This window comes from Geotrypetes seraphini, chromosome 1 (assembly GCF_902459505.1).
Source record: "Geotrypetes seraphini chromosome 1, aGeoSer1.1, whole genome shotgun sequence".
NCBI lineage: Eukaryota > Metazoa > Chordata > Amphibia > Gymnophiona > Dermophiidae > Geotrypetes > Geotrypetes seraphini.
In genome coordinates, this window is record NC_047084.1 from 128,302,787 (window position 1) to 128,326,248 (window position 23,462).

The following is a 23,462-nucleotide window of genomic DNA, read 5'->3' on the forward strand; positions in this document are numbered from 1 at the left end:
TTTCAGAGCAATCCATATCACTTCTTCCTCTCCCCAGGTCCCTTGCATTTTGGTCGCTTGGATATTGATCTTTACATAGAAAGCTACTCCTCCACCTTTTTGACCATCTCTGTCCTTCCTAAAAAGATTATATCCCGGTTTGTTTGCATCCCATCCATGTGATTCACTGAACCATGTCTTTGTGATAGCGACAATATCTAGATCTGCCTCTAACATCAGGGCTTGCAGATCATTAACTTTGTTGCTTTGACTGCGAGCATTTGTGGTCATCGCTTTCCAGCTATTTTTCAGTGATAATCTTCTTTTTCGTATTAATTTTTGTTTCGTTTCACTTTCCGTTGCAATACTAAGAAATGAGTTGCTGATATTGTTTATGTTGCAGTCTTTACTACCATCACATCTTTTCTTTTGCCAGGGTGGTCTCTATAATTGTCCTTTGTACATACACCACCCTCACTAAGCCCACCATGCAATGGATTGCTACTGATTTTGGAAGAAATCAAACTGGCTATGTCACTTGAAGCCCAAATGATGAAGTTATGACTGTCTTATTTTGGTCACACTGTTAGAAGAGAAAGACATCATATTTGGGAAGCTCAAAGGAACCAGGTGAAGAGGGTGACCTGTGATCAGATGACTGGACAAGTTGAAAACAACCATAGTGATGACGCTGGGGGATCTTACCCATTTTGTTTTAGATCTGCAATCCATCAAGTCACTAGGACCTAAACATGAGTAGATGGCACCTAAATAGTTTTTAGATTTGCATGGATTATGCATGTTGAATTGTTCTGTTTTATACACCTTACCACTGAAAGCATATCAAAAAGTTAACTCCAGTGTCTCCTATCTGTATATCCCTGACAAGGTTAACATGGCTCTTCAAAACTATTTATTAAAACAAAGTCTAACACTGTATAAGAAGGTCACATATGATTTGTTAAGCTTTGATTTTTGAACAACATGAGGCTCATTTTCAAAGAAACCCAAAATACTATAGCAACCTATGGTACTTTGTGTGCCTTGAAAAAGAACCCCTATTTACTCATTTACATTCCATTTTCCTAGCTAGATCATTCAACGTGGTTAGGAAAATAACAAAAACAAAGAAAAGTAAGAAAAACAAAACACTAGATGCACCAAAATCCTTCCTACAAATATATCTGATCATATAATCAAAGTAATTCAAAAGGTTTTCTTCTAAATAGCATTTGTTTAAATATTTATGAATCACTAATATACCCCGATAGGAGCTTAATACGATTTCTAAATTAATAAGAAGCCGGCCATCTCCAGAAATTACAATCTTGCATTAAAACATAAGAATGAAAAAGAAAGAGATATTTTGCAGACAAATAGGTTTCTAAACCTTTACAGAATCGTCTATTGGAGTGAATGACGACCGTTTCTAGTAAGTTCAAGGCCAAAGGAAGTTTATGGCCCAACTCGTTTGCCACCAGGCACTGGGTCTGCTGGGACTGGGCATCCGTTTCGCCTAATGCGAAGGCTTTGAACCTGGCTTCTGCAGTGGCTCAACACGCCTAAAGGAAGAAAAGTGCAGAGGCAGAACAGGGGAAATTGCTGAAGCCGATCAAGCAAATGGGTCTGACCAAGTCCAACTCGTGGTCCGCTCAGCTGCCCCCCTAAAAGCACTTCGCCATGAAACCCCAGCGTGCGCCCCGCTCTGACCTGCGGGCGGGAGCCCCGTTGGTTGCCCTGGAGGAGGCCCAGCGCCGGCCGCCCTGGAGGGTGTCGCCCGCCGGGCTGCGGCTTGGCCGGCTGCACGTTCTCCCGGTTCTCATCCTCCAAGAGCGGCGCCTGGAACATTTCGCGAGGAGACCCGCCTGCCCGCTCGTTCGCCGTCTCTTCTTCTGCTGCTGCCGCCGGGGCACCGGGCGCTTCGCTCCCTGCGCGCCGCTCGCTTCTCTATTCAAGTAGCCCGCGCCTATTGAAATGGACCAATCAGCGCGCCGCGGCGGCGCCTGCGTCAGCACGCCTACGGCGGCCCGCCAGGGACAGGCGGGCGCGAGGCGAGCAGTTGGTCTCGCAGCGAGAGGGTGGGGGCTGAGCTCGAGCTCGAGCTCGAGCGTCACCAATACAGAAGGAAGGAGTCGAGGATGGCAGCTAAAGCTGGGGGTGTCAGATTCGGAGGGGATTAATCTGAGGGGTGAGGAGGGTGTCATATACTGATGAGGGGGTTAAGCTGGGGTGAGGCATGTCGTATACTGGGGTTTATCGTTTATTTAAAATTTGATAAAACGCTTTACAATATATTTCAAAGCGTTGTACAGTTAAAACAATACAAGGACAGAGAGACATACTAAGGTGGGAAGGAGGAATAAAATTACAATTAAAAACAGGGAAGAAACGAAGGGAAAGGATAGGGAAAAATGAATAAGAAATAAAGATGAATTAAGATTGTATAAGCTAGGGATAAGGGGATGTCGTACTGAGGGGATTAAAACGGGGGTGTCATACTGAGGGATAAAGCTGGGGTTTAGGGGTGTCATACTGATGAGGGGATTAAGCTGGGGTGAAGCTGGGGGTGAGGAGTAAAGTTAGAGGTGAGGGGTGTCACTGAGGGGATTAAGCTGGGGGTGAGGGGTGTCATATGCTGAGGGGTAAAGCTGGGGATAAGGAAATGGGGTGGGGGGGGGGGTGTCACAGATACTGAGGAGCTAAAGCTGGAGCTCACAGAAATAGAGGAGTGTAAGCTCCAAGGCCTTCTTAGATAGTGATTTTCATAGATAAAAAGCAGTGAGATTTGCAGGGTGCCATTTCAGGTACACGGATAAAGGGGTATACCCCTTTGTATAAACTGAACCTGACCTATTACTGTACTGTATTACTATCATTAGTGGGGAGATGTAATGGGTTCAGAAATGTGAATTTGTCTAACCTTTTATAGTGGTGGAATTGGTTCTATGCTTCCAATCAGTTTGGTTTTTATTACTGCTAGGTCTATTCAAAGGACAACACATGCAATGTTATGTTATTTATGGGCTTATTTCCCACCAAATCCTCAGAGCGGAACATAAGAACTGCCGCTGCTGGGTCAGACCAGTGGTCCATCGTGCCCAGCAGTCTGCTCCTGCGGCAGCCCCCAGGTCAAAGACCAGTGCTCTAAAGGAGCCCAGCCTCACCCGCGTACTTTCCAGTTGAGCAGGAACTTGTCCAACTTTATCTTGAATCCCTGGAGGGTGTTTTCTCGTACAACAGACTCCAGAAGAGCGTTCCAGTTTTCTACCACTCTCTTGGTGAAGAAGAACTTCCTTATGTTTGTACGGAATCTATCCCTTTTCAACTTTAGAGAGTGCCCTCTCGTTCTCCCTACCTTTGGAGAGGGTGAACAACCTGTCCTTATCTACTAAGTCTATCCTCTTAAGCACCTTGAATGTTTCGATCATGTCCCCTCTCAATCTCCTCTTTTCGAGGGAGAAGAGGCTCAGTTTCTCTAATCTCTCGTTGTACAGCACCTCCTCCAACCCCTTAACATAAGAGCATTGCCTCTGCTGGGTCAGACTAGAGGTCCATCATGCCCAGCAGTCCGCTCACGCGGCGGCCCATCAGGTCCAGGCCTGTATAGTAATCCTCTATCTATACCCTTCAATCCCCTTTTCCTTCAGGAAATCATCTGATCCCTTCTTGAAACCCAATACCGTACTCTGTCTTATCACACCCTCTGGAAGCGCATTCCAGGTGTCCACCACCTTCTGGTGAAGAAGAACTTCCTAGCATTAGTTCTGAATCTGTCCCCTCTTAATTTTTCCGAATGCCCTCTCGTTCTTGTTGTTTTTGAAAGTTTGAAGAATCTATCCCTCTCCACTTTCTCTAGGCCCTTCATGATCTTGTAAGTCTCTATCATGTCCCCTCTAAGCCTCCGCTTCTCCAGGGAAAAGAGCCCCAGTTTCTCTAATCTTTCAGCATATGAAAGGTTTTCCATATCTTTTAGCAATCTCATCGCTCTTTTCTGTATCCTCTCGAGTATCGCCATATCCTTTTTATGGTATGGCGACCAATATTGGACACAGTACCCCAGATGCGAGCGCACCATCACCGTTAGTATGGCAGGATAACTTCCTTCATTCTGGTTGTAATACCCTTCTTGGAGGGAAAGTGTCTCTCGGAGGGTGCAGAGACTGGAGCCAAGGGATTGATTCTGAAACTTTTGTTTTTGCTGCTTCCCCAGAGAGTTTTTCTCCCGATATTGCAGTGCCTACTGAGAACAGGCACTGAATTGGACACCTTAACATCGGGTCTGCCCGGGAGATAAGAAGCCTCTCCTCCTGTGGCAATATCAGGGAAAGTGTCTCTCGGAGGGTGCAGAGACTGGAGCCAAGGGATTGATTCTGAAACTTTTGTTTTTGCTGCTTCCCCAGAGAGTTTTTCTCCCGATATTGCAGTGCCTACTGAGAACAGGCACTGAATTGTACACCTTAACATCGGGTCTGCCCGGGAGATAAGAAGCCTCTCTTCCTGTGGCGCGGCCACGAGCCCCTCGAGAGCCACTGGAGCCTCTGGAGCAGGAACAGCTTTTAGTTAAGTTAAATTTACTTATCTATGTGTGATTTGCTTGTTTTTTGATAAAATGGGGAAACGTAAAGGGAAACTTCGTGTTTCAACACCAGTTAGTGTTGGACCTATGGATAAACATTTATTGCCACCAGGTACCCAGAGGTTAACAGATAAACCTGACTCATTCTCAGGAGCATCCTTGAGTTCTCCAGAACGTACCCCTCCCCTCCCTCCGGATCTTCCCAGGGACTTGGAACCAACAGGTTCACAAGGGGCTTCTTTTGAAGCCTCCGACCCCCAACTGTCTGCGGAAATTGTATTTTCGCAGATGCCTCAAGTTTTTCCTGGAATAACTAATCAACCAGAGGGGTTGGAAGAAAACCCAGAGGAAGTTACTTTAAAAGATTTGTGGACTTTAAATATGAGGATGGAGGGGATGTTAAGGAAAGTTACTAATCATGTTCAAGTTTTTTCCAATGAAGTTATTGATAAATTGGGAAATGTAGATGCTAACATCGGGAATCTAGATAAACGCACGCTCTCTCTCGGAAAGCAGATAAAGAATTTACAGACATCTATGGTGGCAGTTACAAAAGATTCCTTGAATATTCACTATAAGTTGGAAATGAGTGAGAATCAGGTTAGATCAAGGAATCTTAGATTAGTTAATTTTCCACTGACTCACCTATTATCTCCAGAGATGCTATTGAGAAAGTATCTCAAGGAAATATTAGGGGTCACTAACTCTGACACCATGATGTTTTCTAACTTTTTCTATATACCTCAAAAGAAAAAATTTCCAGTAGAAGGGGGAATGGATCAATTAAGTATTGTAGATGTAGATTTAATTAAATTTCTTGAAGATTCTCAGGATTTGATCCAAACCCGCTCTACTCTGTTAGTCACCTGTGTAAATGAGGTAGATAAAACTTTAATGTTGAAGCTGTATTTCCAGAATAGAGAGGCAAAATTCTGTGGAGAAAAGGTTCTAATGTTCCCCGATGTGGCAAGGGCTACTCAATATAGGAGAAAAGCCTTTTTGGCTTTACGTCCTAAAGTTCTTGAAATGGGTGCAACATTTTTTCTCAAGTTTCCCTGTAAATGTATTTTGCATGTTCAAGATAAAGATTATGTATTTTGGGAACCTTCTCAATTAGAACTTTTTCTAAAAGGAAAGAAACAAGATTAATTATTATTGTTATCATTATTAGCTTTTCTTAGTGAGGGGTTTAAAATATATCACCCTAAGAGGTAAATAGGTTTTGTGAAGGGGGTAAATGTGTTCTTTTCTCCTCCTTTATACCTATTTTTTGTTTTCCTGTTATATAGTTTATTTGAATTATGAGATATCTTCCTCCATTTGTGGGCTAGATGGATATTTCCCCTAAGGGGTAAAATTGGTTCTTTTGTGAATAACGTATATTTTCTTTGTATTCCGTATCTTATTATGTTTATTTAAATGGATGTAATAATGTTGAAAATTTTTAATAAAAAAAATAAATAAATAATACCCTTCTTGATAATGCCTAGCATTCTGTTCGCCTTCTTAGAGGCCGCTGCACACTGTGCCGATGGCTTCATTGTTTTGTCCACCAGTACCCCTAAGTCCTTCTCTAGGCTACTTTCACCCATTACCAGCCCTCACATAGCTGTACATCGGGTTTCTGTTTCCTACATGCAAGACTTTACATTTCTCTACATTAAAGCTCATCTACCATTTGTTTGCCCACTTTCCCAGTTTGTTCAGGTCCCTTTGTAAATCTTCACAGTCCTCTTTAGTCCTAACCCCACTAAAAAGTTTTGTGTCATCTGCGAATTTTATAACTTTGCACTTCGTCCTTTTTCTAGGTCATTAATAAATACATTGAACAGCAGCGGTCCCGAGTACCGACCCCTGCGGAACTTCACTCGTGACCCTTCTCTAGTCCGAGTAGTGGCCCTTCACTCCTATCCTTTGCTTCCTCCCGCCAACCAATTTTTGATCCATCTATCCTCTCTTTCTACCCCATGGTTCTTCAGTTTCCGTAGTAGGCGTTCATGAGGTACCTTGTCGAAGGCTTTTTGGAAATCCAAGTATACGATGTCTAACATTGTTTGTTAATTCCTTTGAAGAAGTGCAATAAGTTCTTTAGGCACGACCTTCCCTTGCAGAAGCCATGTTGGCTTGTTTTCATCAGTTTATTCCTTTCTAGATGCTCATCGATGCTGTCTTTTATCAGTGCTTCTGCCATCTTCCCCGGAACCGGTTTACTGGTTTATAGTTCTCTGGGTCACCTCTCGATCCTTTTTTAAAGATGGGCGTAACATTTGCTATCTTCCAATCCTCCAGGATTTGTTTTCAGGGATAGATTACAAACCTACTGTAGTAATTCCGCTATTTCCTTTTTTAGTTCTTTCAGTACCCTAGGGTGGATTCGTCCGGGCCCGGAGATTTATCAGTTTTTAATCTATCTATCTGCTTGAGTACGTCTTTGAGGCTTACCTCCATGGATGTTAATTTTTCTGCTTGATCTCCTTTGAAGATTTTTTCGGGTTCCGTTGGATGTGTCCTCTCTTGTAAATACTGACAAAAAGAACATGTTTAGTCTATCCGCCACTTCTTTTTCCTCCTTCACCACTCCCTTCCTATCTCCTTCATCCTGCGGTCCCACTCCTCCCTTGCCGGCTGCTTCCCTTTAACATATCTGAAGAATGGTTTGAAATTTCGTGCTTCCCTGGCTAGCCTCTCTTCGTATTCTCTTTTTGCTCTTTTAACCACGCAATGACATTCTTTTTGATGCTTCCTTTGCTTTTTCCAGTTCTCCCCGGTTTTGTCCTTTTTCCACATCCGGAATGAATGTTTCTTATCTCTTATCGCTTTTTTCACTTCTTTAGTTATCCACGCCGGGTCTTTTGTTCGGTTCTTTTTGCATCCTTTTCTAAATCTGGGGATATACAGATTTTGCACTTTGCTCACCGTGTCCTTGAATAAAGACCAGGCTTGCTCCACAGTCTGCGATTTCTTTAAGCTGTTCCTAAGTTTCTTTCTTACCATTACTCTCATCGCTTCATAGTTTCCTTTCTTGAAGTTAAAAGTTGTCGCTGTGGTTCTCTTCCCCTTTGATATTCCTACTTCAACTTTGAACTGGATCATATTGTGATTGCTGTTTCCTAACAGTCCCACTACTTTCACTTCCTTTGCAGGTCCTGTTAGCCCATTGAGGATTAGGTCCAGAGTGGCATTTCCTCTCATCAGTTCTCTGACAAGCTGCTCCATGAAACAGTCCTGTATAGCCTCCAGGAATCCCCTTTCCCTTGCGCATTTTGAGTTTCCAAGACTCCAGTCTATCCTGGAATAGTTGAAGTCTCCCATAACATTGATGTTACCGTTTTTGCATTCCCGCCTCATTTTGGCTTCCATTTCTTCATCGTTTACTTCGGTTTGCCCATGTGGACGATAGTACAGGCCCATCTTTATCTCGGGCCCATTTCTTCCTGATCACCCATAGTGACTCCCAATTTGTCGGTCCTCACCGCTGTGTCCACTCTGGTCGAGTGTATGTTATCCTTTATGTATAGGGCTATTCCTCCTCCTTTCTGATCTGACCTGTCTTTGTGATAGAGTTTGTACCCTGGCAGTACTATGTCCCATTTGTTTTCTTCATTCCACCATGTTTCAGAGACCCCAATGTTCTCTTTTTTGGCCATGGCTTCTAGTTCTCCCATTTTGTTCCTTAGGCTCCTTGCATTAGTATACATGCAATTTAAGTCCTGGTATTTTCTTTGTTTTCTTTTCCTGTGCTACGTTCTTCTTTTCATTCTCTTCTTGACCTGTCAACTCTTGTTTTTTGCACATTTTGTCTTCCCCCTGTGCTACGTTCTTCTTATCATCCTCTTGTTCCGTCAACTCTTGTTGTTTGCCCATTGTGTCTTCCCAGCACCTTTCCCATTCAGTATCTTCTCGGGATACCATCTTCCGAATCATCAACACCTGATCGACTATCGGCTTTCCCCTTCTTCTTAGTTTAAAGCCTGCTCTAGTCCTCTCCTGATGTTGTTTGCTAGAAGTCTAGTTCCCGCCATGCTCAGGTGTAGTCCATCTTTCCTGAAGAGTTTGTTCTTGCCCCAAAACGTCCAGTTTCTCACGAAGTAGAACTCTCTTCCTCACACTATCTCATCCATGCATTTATTGATTGTAGTTCCGTCTGCCTCTTCACATCTGCGCTCGATACTGGTAGGATCTCTGAATACGCTATCTTCTGAGCCCTCATCTTCAACTTCCTTCCCAGAATCTTGAACTGTTCGATCAGTTTGTTCCTGTTGTAATCTCTCCTGCTGACATCATTTGTCCCAATGTGGATCATCACTGCAGTCTCTTCCGTCTCTGCTCCTTCTAGGATCCTTTCAATTTTGTCGATGATGTCTTTTGTTCTTGCTCCTGGGAGGCAGGTCCAATAGTCGATCCTCTCTCCCTCCTGCTATGTGACTATCTACTTGCCTTAGGGTTGAGTCTCCCACTAGGATTGCAGACTTTCCCTTTTTCAGTTTTTGCTCCGGTTGCAGGTCTGTGTCCTCGGTGTGCTTTACTGCTTCTTCTTCTAGGCACCGGCAAAACCTTGCCTCCCCTTCCTGCAAGATTCCTCTATGGGCTTCTTCTTCCTTGGAGTCAGGTTGCTCTTGTCCTCCATTCCATGTGGGTGTATCTTCATCCTTCCTACCATGTTCGTGTTTTTGTTCTTTCACCCGCCTGTAGGCATCCTCGATGAATTCCTCGAGCTCCCTGACTTGTTCCTCGATGTGCCTCTCTCAGAGTCTTCAGCTGTCCTTAACCATTTTAGTCGCTCTTCTCTGGACCCTTTCAAATAGTACCATGTCCTTCTTCATGTACGGCGACCAGTGCTGGACGTAGTACTCCAGCTGAGGGCGCATCATGGCCCAGTACAGCAGCACAATAACCTTCTTCCATCTATTCGTAATCACCTTCTTTATCATTCTTAGCATTCTGTTCGCCCTTTTCGCCGCCACCGCACATTTCGTGGACGGCTTTATCGACTTGTCGATCAGAACTTCCAAGTCCCTTTCCTCAGATTGTATTAGTATTACTGTAGTAGGAATACTAGGAATCTTTGAAATATATTAATTACTCTTGCTTGTAGGTTGATTAGAGGTCTGTGAGAGGGGAAGGTGTAATGGTCTTAGCTAAACATGATTTGATGATGAGTCTGGTAGCCAGATTTAATACTGATCATTCTGAGGCAAATCTTGTAGGAAGTAAGAGGTAGGGGGTTCTGTTGTATATGTCCCTGCATATACCTACATTTATTGTTTCAATGGCTGTTAACTTTGGATTTTGTATTATCCAATGCAGTTGCTGTATATTTGGTGATTTTAATATGCAGGTGGATTTGAACATGCTCGCAAAATCAGTGGAAAGCATCCTATTTGCAATGTTTCTGGGTTTTGTTAAAAAAATTACAATCTGCTGGTTTTCTCTGAAAAAAGTGATGATGTACAAGTTCTTCTGAAATGAAGAAATTACCTATCCCTTAGTCAGACTATTATCTAATTAACTTTTTCATCAATTTGGATTTTGGTTAGATGGCTCAGGAATACTGTAAGGAGACTCATATGCATTGAGAAGCTCCACAAAAAATGCACCATGTTTGGAGGGGGCTTCTAAAGACAAGCAACTGAATGAACTGGTTGAATAATGGGATTTAACTGTATTAAAATGAATAGGCTCTACCTAGCATGATAATAATCCTGTGCAAGTTAGGATCTTAAGATCTTGATGGGGAAGATAAAAGAGGAAATGGAGGAAAGTGATTCCCCTGAATCAAGAAATTTGTATGTTTAGTGCATAAAGGGATATAGGAGGTTACAAGTATCAAGTTTATTTATAATTTATTACTCTGACCATCAGACAAGCCATCTGGGGCTTACAGGATAATGAAAGGAATAGCATAAGAGAAATAATGACCACGACAAGAGAGGGGAAGAGGGAAGATCTACAGTATTGATGATAGGTCAAGGAGGAAGGGAAGTATTCATTAGGGTCATTAATTGTGACATAAAGAGCTTCACATCCAGTGCCCTCAGCAAGAGGAAGTGGCAGGCTCAGTGGCAGGTATCCACAAAGAGAAAAGTTTTTAAGACTACCTTAAAACATTCAAGGGAAGTCTTTAAGATGCTTTAGCTGTCTAGGGACATGTTCCAGAATTTAGGGCCCTGTACAGTCATGAGAAAATGGAATGTCAAGTATAAACTAGTTCTTTGAAAGTAGGAACTATTTAACAATGTTGTGTCAAGAACATAAGTACCGTATTTTCACTCATATACCGCGCACCTTTGTAAAACGCGCACACGGGTATAGCGCGTGGGAAACTGTAATTTATGTAAATAAATTTTATATACTGCGCACACCCATATACCGCGCATACCTCCCCGACTCTCCCGTCGCCGCCTGACTCTCCTTTTGCCCGCCCTGACTCTCCTCTGGCCACCCCGACTCTCCTTTAGCCCGCCCCGACTCTCCTCTCCTCCTTGAAGTCCTATCCCCACCCTGAAAGCCTGATGCCCTCCCCGACGTCCGATTCACCCCCCCGCAGGACCGCTCGCACCCCCACCCCGAAGGACCGCTCGCATGCATTCGCACCCCCACCCCGAAGGACCTAGCTTTCTCTCGTGGTTACTGAACCATTAAGAGTACCGTATTTTTACGCATATAACGCGCGCGTTATACACGATTTTACAAACCGTGCATAACCATGTGCGTTATACACGTGAGCGCGTTTTACAACTTTTTTTTTACATAGTTCCCCCCCCGACATCTGATTCACCCCGCAGAACCGCTCGCACCCCCACCCTGAAGGACCGCTCGCATGCACTCGCACCCGCACCCCCACCCCGAAGGACCGCTCGCACCCGCACCCCGAAGGACCACTCGCACCCCCACAGCCTCCCGACCCCCCCCCCATCATGTAGAAGCTCCTACCGTTGTCCTGCTGCTTCCTCTGCCGGCATCAGAGAAAGGGCAGGACCGCCGGAAGAGGAAGCAGCGCAGACGCAGGGCTCACAGAAGGGCCGGGACTGCCAGCAGAGGAAGCAGCAGGACAACGGTAGGAGCTTCTACATGATGGGGGGGGTCGGGAGGCTGTGGGGGTGCGAGTGGTCCTTTGTAAAACTATGTAAAACGCGCTCACGTGTATAACGCACATGGTTATGCACGGTTTGTAAAATCGTGTATAACGCGCGCGTTATATGCGTAAAAATACGGTACTCTTAATGGTTCAGTAACCACGAGAGAAAGCTAGGTTCCCCTGAAGTTTTGAAAACTGAAAGTATTATAACAATAATCTAATCTTTGGTTTATATACCGGGTCATCTTCCAGTGGAGCTCAATTCGGTTCACATATAATTAAGACTAGAGTACATAGCAGAAAACATAGGAGAAGGAAGAACTAATTAAAAACTAAAGTACATAAGAAAAGAATAAGAAAAATAACTATAATATTATCATTTCGTTGAGGCTGTAGTTAAACCATTTAAAAATTGCAAGAACACCAAAGTTTTCAGGAATTTACAAAATAATTGAGAAGTCCTTGTCAAAGTCATATTTTCTGTTGTTCAGTAATTAATATTGGTGTCAGAAGATGCTGGTGAGAAGATTGTGTCTGTACAGGGTTACTCTGGTTTTCCTAAGCAAAAATTGTAAATCAAGATTTTACCATGTGGCTGGTAGTTGGCCTTTGTCACAAAACTGACAGAAGTGTGTGGCATCTTATAAGCTAATCAGTTTATTGAACCACAACAATACACTCCTAATTTTGCCAAAAAATCCTACAATAGAAATAACACAAAAAGGCAACCTAGTCACATCAAGGTCACACAAATCAATTTATTGAGGCATGGGCTTTCAAGGACCTGAATCCACTCTATAAGATGCATAAAGTGAAGTTCAGAACACGAGTACATAGATGGGAAAGGGATAGAAAACAAATTATTGTAAAATGCAGGGCAGGGTGTGGAAAGGAAGAGGCTACATAGTTTAGTTAACTGACATCTGTGACAGGATGACCTGAGTAGTGAAGTCGATTTACACCTATTCAGGATGACCTGAGTAGTGAAGTCCATTTACACCTATTCAGGATGATCTGAGTAGTGAAGTCCATTTGCACCTATTCAGGCCCAGGGTGATGGTATTGAGCTTTTAGATGTGGTCCAATTCACAGTTTCACATTGGAATAACCTTCTGAAGTTCTTTTGTAAGAGTATGGCAACCTTAAGATCATTGGAGAGTGTTCTGCAAGGTTGAAATGTTCTTCTACTGTTTTTAAATAAGACGGTAGCTTGCTGTTTTACAGGAGATAGAGAGCCTCCACATTTGAATTTAGTATGGGATCAAAAAACATTGGAAATGGTAGACAGTTTTAGATAGTTGGAGATAATAATTTATATAATAATTAAAAACAAACCTCAAGACAGAAACACAAAAAAATACAAAATCTATGTAGCAAGAGCTAGAAAAACCATACAGAAACAACAAATTTAAAACATCATAGAAACTGGATAAAAAGAAGAGAGGAAGAAAAAAAAAAAAGTAGATCATACAGCTAAAAAAAGCATTTAATAAAAAGCCAGCACAAGCAAATTTATAACCTCGTAAATTGCTGTGCAAATAGAAACATAGAAATAGACGGCAGATAAGGGCCACGGACCATCTAGTCTGCCCACCCCAATGACCCTACCCTACCTTTCTCTGTGAATAGATCCCACGTGTCTATCCCATTTGGCCTTAAAATCAGGCACGCTGCTGGCAATAACCTGAAGTGGAAGACTATTCCAGCAATCAACCACCCTTTCAGTGAAAAATAATTTCCTGGTGTCCCCGTGCAGTTTCCCGCCCCTGATTTTCCACGGATACCCCCTTGTTGCCGCGGGACCCTTGAAAAAGAAGATATCTTCTTCCACCTCGATGCTGCCCGTGAGATACTTGAATGTCTCGATCATGTCACCCCTCTCTCTGCGTTCCTCGAGCGAGTACAGCTGCAACTTATCCAGCTGTTCCTCGTACAGGAGATCCTTGAGTCCCGAGACCATCCGGGTGGCCATTCTCTGGAACGACTCCAGTTTCAGCACATCCTTACGGTAATGCGGCCTCCAGAATTGCACACAGTATTCCAGGTGGGGCCTCACCATGGATCTATACAATGGCATAATGACTTCAGGCTTACGGCTGACGAAACTCCTGCGTATGAAACCTATGATTTGCCTTGCCTTGGATGAAGCTTGCTCCACTTGATTGGCAGTCTTCATGTTCTCACTGACGATCACCCCTAAGTCTCGTTCTGCTTCAGTTCTTGTTAGGATCTCGCCATTACAAATGATTTATTTTCTTAAATTAGAACACACCTAGATTAGGGGTCTGGCTTCTGTTCGTGGGAGAAGTTTTCAGCACACTTGGGGCGTGTTGTGGTCTTCTTTCTCTCCCAGGAATCAGAACCATATCCTGAATTTCTAAATGGGTTTGGTCCATCCTTGCAGTTGTTTGTGGGGATTGTAGGGGATTTGGATGGGAATGGGGGGAGGGGGGTTAGGGATGGGAGGTTAGCTTTGCATATGTTTGACATTCCTTGTGAGCCATTTGTTGCCTGTGTATCTTGATGTTCTTGTTTTTGTGCCCTTTTTGTATGCCCATTTGTTACTGCTGTGTTGTGGCAGGCTCTTTTGAATTGCTCAATAAAAAATGATTTTTAAACATAAAAAAAGTGTTGCAGGTGCCAATGGCAAATTTCCATCACTGACCCACATAGTTGGTGCTTACAGTGCCTTGGCCCCGAATACTGTGTCAAATTCTGCGTGCGGTATTCTACCCTGCAAAAACATACAATTAAGAGCCGAAAGCTCCAACAAGAAAAGTTATTCAGCACCAGAATGGACACCAAGAATACTTCACAGCCTTCAGCATCGAAAGCGTCGAAGTCAGCATCAGGGGACATCGCTCCATTGGGTAAGCCAGCTAAAAAGCTGTCAGCTTCCCAATAGGTCTCACAGGTCACCATTGCATCGAGTCCCTTGATGCTGACACTTACATCTGGCCTCTCCTACATTGAGATGTGCATCCTCTTCATGGTCACCCTTGCTGAGGCCAGATAGGGCACCAGTGGTAGCGGCAGAACACCAAATGGAGCCAGTGCCTTCGTACCATGAGAAGCTCGAAGCACTTTTCCAAGTTAGTGATATGTTCAAGCTTCATGCTCTGACACTGGCTTTTTCGGTACTGGCCCAGCCTGAGCATAAGGCCACCAGGTCCTGCAGTGCCGATACTGGATCTCTGGTACTGCGTCGATGTTCCACGCATAAAAGCAGTGTATCTCATTAACATTCTTCCTCACGGTGTCGATCCAGTTCTTCAAGACATCTGCGTTCTTCTTCATCTGTCTCGATGATCCCAGTCCACTCAGCATCGGTCATCCTCAGCTGCTTCGAGCGTAAACATCGTTCTCCTTCCTTCTCTTCTAAGCGTAAAAGGAAATCACATCATACATAATAATCTTCATCAGATTGACACCGGTCTCGAAGCCATTATTGATCCCGATGCATTTCCTCACCAAAAGACTTTTATGATTCAGACTTACAGTCTGACTCAGCGGATGATGTCTCTGAGTCTTCTACAGAGGCTTCTGACACTACTTCTGACACCACAAAGAGCTAAAGCGCCTACTGAAAGCCTGTCTTTTACAAAATTCATTTGGTGATTGGACATAGAGCTTCCAGTCAAGTTAGAAGCTGATTCTGCTCATAGTGCTGAATATTTGGAGGCTTTGGACTATGATGAATCTCCTAAAGAACTTCTTCGTCTACCATTGCATGGTATTCTCAAGGAGACTCTTCATAAGAACTAGGAGACCCCTCTTACAATTGGCTCCCAGAAAAATTGTGGCTCCCAGAAAATTGGACTCTCTATACAAAATCATTTCTTCCCTTGGTTTTGACAAACAGCAGCTTCAACATCAGTCCCTGGTGGTGGGAATCGACTTTGAAAAAATCTACTCCATCCAGAGTTTATGCCTCAGTGCCCCCGGGACGAGAGGGGCACACTATGGACAAGTTTAGCTGTCACCTATACCAAAACACCATGTTGGCTAACAGAGTCCTTAACTACAATTTCTATATTTCATGCTATATCAAGCATTTGATTAAGAAATTGTCTTCTTTTGATAGATACATTCCTTCAAAGCAATTACAGGATTTTCATCATATTTCTTGCGCCCTTGCCCTGGGTAGAAGCGAGATCGGCTTATGATGCCTTTGAATTGTCTTCCAGAGTCTCGGCTATGTCAGTGCAATGAGACGTCTAGCATGGCTCAGAGTCTCTGATATAGATATCAACCTCCAGGATAGATTGGCTAACATTCCATACTTGGGTGATGAGCAGTGTTCCCGCTAAGGTGCGTTGGCCTGCGCGCGCGCACAAAATATTACATCGCAGCGCAAAGTTTCTCTTCACAGCGCACACACGCGTCGCAAAGGTAAGGGGAGGTAAGGTAAGGGGACGCATTGGGGGGATTGCACTTCCCCACAATTGCCATGCTTCGGTTCCTCTTCTTCCTTCCTTCCTCCCTCCCCCCCCCCCCCCCCGCGGGACCCTGCGGCACCATCAACTCTTACTCCCTCTAATGTCGGCCCTGCAGCTCCAGACTTCCTCGCACCTTCTCCCCTCCCCCTTTGGATCGCTATTATTTTAAATGTTATAGCCGCGGAGCTGTATCCATCAGTGGAGATGTCTAACCTCGGCCTGCCCCGGAACTCTTACTGCAACAGTGACTTCCTGTTCCTGCCTAGACGGGCGGCTGCTGCAGTAAGAGTTCCGGGGCAGGCCGAGGTTAGACATCTCCACTGATGGATACAGCTCCGCGGCTATAACATTTAAAATAATAGCGATCCAAAGGGGGAGGGGAGAAGGTGCGAGGAAGTCTGGAGCTGCAGGGCCGACATTAGAGGGAGTAAGAGTTGATGGTGCCGCAGGGTCCCGCGGGGGGGGGGGGGGGGGAGGAAGGAAGGAAGAAGAGGAACCGAAGCATGGCAATTGTGGGGAAGTGCAGAGCTGCAGGGAAGAGTGTTGCGGTACCCAGCTGGAGGGAGAAGGAAGATGAGGGAGGGAATTAAAGGAGATGCCAGGGCTTGGAGCGTAGGAGGAAGGTATGCCAGTCTAAGGGAAAAGGAAGGGGGAGATGTGAGAGCATGGAGGGGGAACGAAAGATGGAAGAAAAGGAAAGGAGAGAGATGCCAGAGAATCAGGGAAGGGGAGATACCAGACTATGAGGAGAGGTGTGGGAGAGGGAAGGCGAGGAGAGAGATGCCAGACCAATGGGGTGAAAGGAGAGATGGAAGGGGGAGGCATACAGTTTCTGGAAGGGGCATAGAAGGAGAGAAGATGCCATATAGGGGAAGAGAGACGGCAGACAGTGAATGGAAGGAAGAGAGTTACAAGAAGATGAGGAAAGGAGAAACCACAGAAGACAAAGGTAGAAAAAAATTTCTATTTATTTATTGCTTTAGGAGACATGTGTCACTGTTTCTGTGAAGCATTGTATGCAGAGTCCAGCTTCTTGCTGGTTCAATTTAACCTTTGTCTATGTATTTTTATTTTATCCCCCCTTTTACAAAACTGTGAAGCGTTTTTAGCACCAGCCTTGGTGGTAGCAGCTCTGATGCTCAGAATTTTATGAGCATCAGAGCTGTTACCTCCGTAGCTAAAATCCACACTACAGTTTTGTAAAAGAGGGAGGGGTTAGTTTGTGATTACATATTCCTTACTAGGCGAAGGTGTTTTCTGTGTTCTGTGTGTTCGAAAGACATGGTTTTCTGTTAGGATTGACGGTGTAGGATTGATCTGTGCTGGTCTGGCTTGTTTAGTTTTACAATGGGTGTATTGATGTACTGCTCACTGCAATATGTAAGATGCTGCCTTTTCCTAGGTACTCATGTGTGACGTGTGGTTTGTTACTAAAAATCATGTTTTTCTTACAGATGGGGGGGGGTGCCAAAAAATGATGGGCCCCGGATGTTACATATGCTAGGTACGCCACTGTATGTAAAGATACCAGAAAGCTGGCGTAGCAAAAACTTCTAAGTTTTGAGTATTTAACCCTCCCACAATCTCACGGGCACTCGTTTCAAGTTTATTGAGATTTTGATTTAAACGCAATATCAAATATTTTCAATGCGTATAACAAAAATAAATTTGGGGAAATAAATAAAACCATTTGAACCAGTGTTCCCGCTAAGCTGCGCTGGCGTGCGCTGGCGCACAAAATATTACATCGCAGCGCACACGTTTCTCGTCACAGCGCACGATCGGAAGAGGCGTACGGCAGATGGCAGGGCGGCGAGAGGAGAATCGGGCGAGTTGGCTCATAACTTGCTGGCGCCCGATATTTTTGGCTCACGGTGAAAAAAGTTTGCTCACAACACCCGCCCGCTTAGAGGGAACACTGGTGATGAGCTCTTTGGTGACTCTGTTGAAAATGCCACTCAAAAGCTTACTGATATGAAAAACATTGGAATGCCTTGTGAAATCCAAGTCTAAGCCTTCAACTTCCAAGCCTTTTAAGTCTTCCTATCAAAGGCGTTTTTCTTCAAAACCTGCTGCTAATACTAGACCACAGCAGAAGAAACAGAAGCAACAGTGCCCTAAAAAAAACCCAGGCTGTAGCTCCACAGAAGCCTGCTCAGTCTTTTTTATGTGCTTCTAGAGAGCATAGCTGATGTTCCTTTATCCCAGCCTCTTCCTCAACCCATCGGAGGATGGCTTCAAATTTATTACCCTCGCTGGGAACTGATTACCATAGACCTCTGAGTTCTACAAGTCATTCAAGAGGGATACTCTCTTCACTTTATCGGCATTCCTCCAGATCATCCTCCAAGAGAGTCTTCCTCTTACCCTCAGCAGACATCCCTTCTGCTTCAGAAAATAGAATCCCTTCTCTTCAATGCCATTGAGAAAGGTCCTTCAAGTCAGAGGAACTGGGGGTTTTACTCCCAGTATTTTCTTGTTCCGAAGAAGATGGGGGGGGGGGGGTCTTTGTCCAATTTTGGACAAATTTCTGGTAAAGGAAAAGTTTCAGATGTTATCCCTGGAAACTTTATATCCCCTCTTAGATCGCAACAACTGGCTATGCTCTCTGGATCTGAAAGAAGCCTACACTCACATTCCAGTGCATCCGGCCTCCAGGTGATTTCTCTGTTTTCAGGTGGCTCAACACCATTATCAATACAAAGTACTACCCTTTGGCCTTGTGTCCTCTCCCAGAGTATTCACCAAGTGCCTGGTGGTAGTGGCAGCTGCATTACGGTCTCAGGATCTTCAAGTCTTTTCTTACCTGGATGATCAAGGACCCTACCCCGCAAGGGGTGACAGTAGCGACTTGTATGACAATTCTTGTCTTTCAACAGTTGGATTTCAAAATCAGTTTTCCCTAACTGCTTTAGCTTTTCCTAATAGGGAAGTCATCCCATCCCTTTTATAATTTTTGTCACCCTTCTCTGTACGTTTTCTAATTTCGCTAGATCTCTTTTGAAATATAGCGAACAGAATTGTACAAAGTAGTTGAGGTGTGGTCGTTTAAATTTTGCTTGAATTAGATTCCAATCTTTTTCTGTGTGTTGTTTCTCCTTGTTTATCCCATGTATTCTTGAATTCTGTCACTGTTTTTGTCCACTTGTGTTAGGAATTTACGGAATCTGTTTTGTTTGGATTCAAGCAAAGGGGTTCTTTTTAAGCATTCCTGAGGTAGTCAATTTAGTTAGACGTGTGGGTAGATTTGGTTTGTTGGGTATAAGTATCTGCATATCATTGGCATAGAAATCGAATAATATTTTAACATGTCTCCTGCTGCTGATGGAGGGGGAGGCTGATGCATGGGGGTTCTCGAGCACTTGTGCTGGGGAGCAAAAATAACTTGTGAAAGCTTAATGTGGGAGATTTGGCAAGTCTGTCTGAGGATGAGAGGAGCTGAAGTTGCTGGGAGATGGGTTTGATTCCCCTTTCCCTGTGACAAATTAATGTTGTCCATCAGATAGCCAGGGTTGCCAGGAGACAATTGCGTGTGCTGCTTTTTTCCTCTGTGATAGAGGAAGGTTGGCCAGCAGGAAGGTGTCTGCTGTTGCCTGGAGAGTGCTTTGTTTCTCTGCCGGGGCTGATTCAGTTCTGGAGAGTCCAGATTGCACAGTGGAGTGGATCGATTCTACTATTACTGAAAGGTGTATGCAGCGCTGTACATTTAACATGTAATAGACGATCCCTGCTCAGAATCTAATTTGGACAGACTAGAGCGTCAGGGGTGTGTGCAGTTATCCCGGCAGGTGAAGTGAAGTGCTCTGCAGAATTGAGAATCAGTCCTACTGCCTGTGTTTTACTCTGTGTTTTCTGTGCAATATAAGCACTCCGGGGTCTCTTTTTCTCAGCAGTTTTAAGGGCAGCCAGTTGCAGCTATTCACTGCCAGTTCATTTGGGTGGCAGCTTTTGAGCTCCAGGTAACCCAAGCCCCTCAGTGATAGGTCCAGGATTCTCTGCTTGAGAATCTGGACTACAAAACCCCTCCCATGGCTCCTGTCCTCACTCCTCCAGCCTGTCATGCCCTGGGGCACTCTGCACACTGAGGAGTTGAAAGGAGCCAGCCAAAGCCATGTTTTCTTGAAAAAGTATGCAAAGTTACATTAGTTAGGTGCCATCGACTCATGTTCGAATCCTAGCGACTTGATGCAAAGTTACAGGCAGAACATAAATAAACCGTAAGCCTTTAAAAATAATATGCAATGATTGACAAACAATGAAAATCTGTCATAATAGAAACAAACAATTGCTAAAACAATCAAATATCCCCCTTGATTTACAAAAGCAAAGCCAAAACAATCCTCACCAACACCTGGTTTTCCCCAAAGTCATGGTCCCCTGTGTTATACACACACTAGTGAGAGCAGCTTTCTGCACTGTTGCAATTCTTATAGAGTTTCAAGTTTATTAAAAGATTTTTTAAATCGCTTATTATCCCAGGACAAGCAGGCAGCATATTCCCACACATGGGTGAAGTCAGCAACGGAGCCCCGCAGCGGACAGCCTCGAAAGCAAACTTGCTTGAAGATCTCGAACTTTCGAGTGCTGCATCGCGCATGCGCGCGTACCTTCCCGCCCGAACCAGGGGGCGCATCTCCTGTGAGGATCCTCAGTTCAACGTTTTCCACGGAGCTGAGAAGACTTGTCGACTTGGTTCCCGTAGCGTTGTGCCTTCTCTTCACCGCGGCTGAGTACTCTTTGTTGTTTTCGGTCGCTGTGTTCTCGTTCTTTTCTTTTCTTTTCAAAAAAAAAAAAAAATACAATTCCTTTTGTGTTTTATTTGTCGTCGGGTTGGGAGATTGAGGCCTAGGCCTCTCTTCCTCGTTCTCGACACGGACTTTGTCCTATCTATGTCCCGGCCTGTTACCGGGTTTAAAAGGTGTTATCAGTGCGGCAGGACTATCTCCATCACTGATCCACATAGTCGGTGTATGATCTGTCTCGGGTCGACTCATCGCCCGGAAGATTGTCTTCGCTGCCTCACTCTTCAACCTCGTGCCTTCAAGTGCCGATGCGACAGGTTCTTAGAACTTTTTCCTCGAATGGAGCCTGAAAAAGCTGTGGTCTCGGTCGAGGCATCTATTAAGCCCTCGACTTCGGGACAATCCTCGAGTGCTAAGACCTCGACCTCGCCTCTTCGACAGGCCTCGGCCTCGAAGACCTCCGGGTCCTCGGCCTTGAAGGCCTCGGCGGTGTCCTCGAAGCCTGGATTGGGGGGTAAGTCTCCTGCTTCCTTTTCAGGTACCATCCCTAAGAAGCCGACAGAGTCTGCGTCCACGCAGCCTGGGGCTCCAGGTTCGACTCCGTCTTCTCGACCATCTTCAAAACGTGCTTCCAAGTCCAGGGAATACTCTCATTCGAGGTCGCCCTCCTTGGAACGCACGAGACCACCTGTGACTCCGAGTCCCTTGGTCTCCGTCCCCATGTTTGAGGACATGCTTAAGTCAATTTTGACTACGCAGATTTCCTCGATAGTGGCTCGGTTGGTCCCGGCCTCGACTCTGTCTTCGCAACTCCAGCCTGAGCAGCAGTCTGCGCCTCGTCGACGGTCTCCTCGTCACAGGTCTCGATCTAAGGTTTCCTCGTCGGATTCCTCTCCTGAACGGGCTTCTAAACTATCGTTGCCTCGATCGAAGCATCGGTCTCGGTCTTCGAAGCTCACTCCCTCGAAGAGCTCGAGGCCTTCGGATCTCACTTCGAAGATTGTGCCTCGCTCTCACAGTACCGTTGCCTCTTTGGTTTCATCGAGGCATTCGAGGTCGAGGACTCCGCCTTCGAGGCGTTTATCTCGGGATCTATCGCCTCTGGCTAAACCTCGCACTCCGTGCACCTCTCCATCTCGGAGTCTTAAGCGGAAGCATTCAGCCACTCCTCCTCTGAGTGGAGCATCCTCCATCACTTTGCACCTCGAATCGGAGCCCGTCTCTCAATATTCACGCGAGGCTTCTCCATCGTTTTCAGTGGCGCCTCATTCTCGTTCTGCCTCCCCAGAGGAAGCCTCGACTTCGAAGTCTTCTTCGTTTGCGAAATTTGTTTTCGACATGGGGCAGGCACTTAATATCGACTTACATTCCGATTCTAAGTACACGCCTGAATATTTGGCAGATATGGAGCTTCCCCATCCTCCTAAGGAGATTTTGCGTCTGCCCATGACACCGGTGCTGAAGCAGACTTTTCTGCGGAATATGGAAACTCCTTATTCTGTGACAGCGATCCCATCGAAGTTGGAGTCTCGGTATCGCACTGTTCCCTGCAAAGGTTTCGAGAAATCACAACTTTCTCATCAGTCTCTAGTGGTGGAATCATCCCTGAAGAAAGCTCATCCTTCTAAGGTGTCTGCAACAGTCCCACCGGGGCGCGAAGGGCACACTATGGACAAATTTGGGCGCAGACTTTATCAAAATTCGATGATGACAAATCGAATTTTGAATTACAACTATGTCTTTACTTCGTATTTTAATTATTTTTTGAAGCAGTTGTCATCCTTTTGCCCAGACTGGGCCAGAGAACGCCTTTCTGAATATAAACACATTATTCAGTCTCTCTCTCAATTGCGTCTCTTCATGTTGCAGGCATCTTATGATGCTTTTGAGCTTTCTTCCAGGGTATTGGCATTTGTAGTGGCCATGCGACGTCTGGCCTGGCTCAGAATAGTGGACATGGATCCCAATTTACAAGATCGGTTAGCAAACCTACCGTGCCAGGGCTCTGAGCTTTTTGATGACTCGATTGAGGCGGCTACTAAAAGGCTCTCGGAACATGAACGTTCTTTCGCCTCTCTTATACGCCCTAAACCAAAACCTTCCACATCTAGGGCTTACAAACCTCCGGCTCGTAGATACCCTATGAAGTCCACGCCAGCTTTCTCTAGGCCTCCACCTAGAAGGCCTCAATAACAGCGTTCTCAGAAGCCCCAGACGCCTGCTGCGACCAAACCCACTCCGTCTTTTTGACGGTCAAGTGGTGAGCATTCCAATCGCCTTGCATCCGAACTCCTCCCTGCCCATCGGAGGTCGTATTTCCCTTTTTATATCTGTCTGGGAAACCATTACATCGGACCTCTGGGTCCTCACGGTCATCCGCGAGGGATACTCTTACGACTCCTTCATGTGCCTCCAGATCATCCTCCAGGAGAGTGTCTTTCCAGTCTCTCGCAACTCCCCCTTCTTCTTCGGGAGGCTCAGGCACTTCTTCGCCTTCGAGCGGTGGAGGAGATTCCCCCTTCCGAGCACAATCTAGGGTTTTACTCCAGATACTTCCTAGTTCCCAAAAAGACGGGGGATTTGCGACCTATTCTGGATCTCCGTGCTCTCAACAAATTTCTAGTCAAAGAGAAGTTTCGCATGCTCTC

General features: G+C 45.1%; 2 protein-coding genes across 5 annotated transcripts in view; one reads left to right on the forward strand and one right to left on the reverse strand.

Moving 5' to 3' along the window:
- CCNA2 (cyclin A2) overlaps nt 1-1,939 on the reverse strand; it is a 66,977-nt gene extending 65,038 nt beyond the window's left edge. Inside the window, exon 1 of the mRNA XM_033938364.1 lies at nt 1,690-1,939. Coding sequence (XP_033794255.1) covers nt 1,690-1,827 — 138 coding nt within the window. The 5' untranslated portion in view covers nt 1,828-1,939. The remainder of the gene's footprint in view (nt 1-1,689) is intronic.
- BBS7 (Bardet-Biedl syndrome 7) overlaps nt 1,864-23,462 on the forward strand; it is a 454,813-nt gene continuing 433,214 nt past the window's right edge. For 3 of the 4 annotated variants that reach the window (XR_004538826.1, XM_033938299.1, XM_033938327.1), the window contains exon 1: nt 1,864-2,167. The gene's annotated coding sequence lies outside the window, so the exon portion shown is untranslated. Of the gene's footprint in view, nt 2,168-19,714; nt 19,861-23,462 lie in introns of those variants that run through there. The other variant, XM_033938307.1, reaches the window with a different exon arrangement.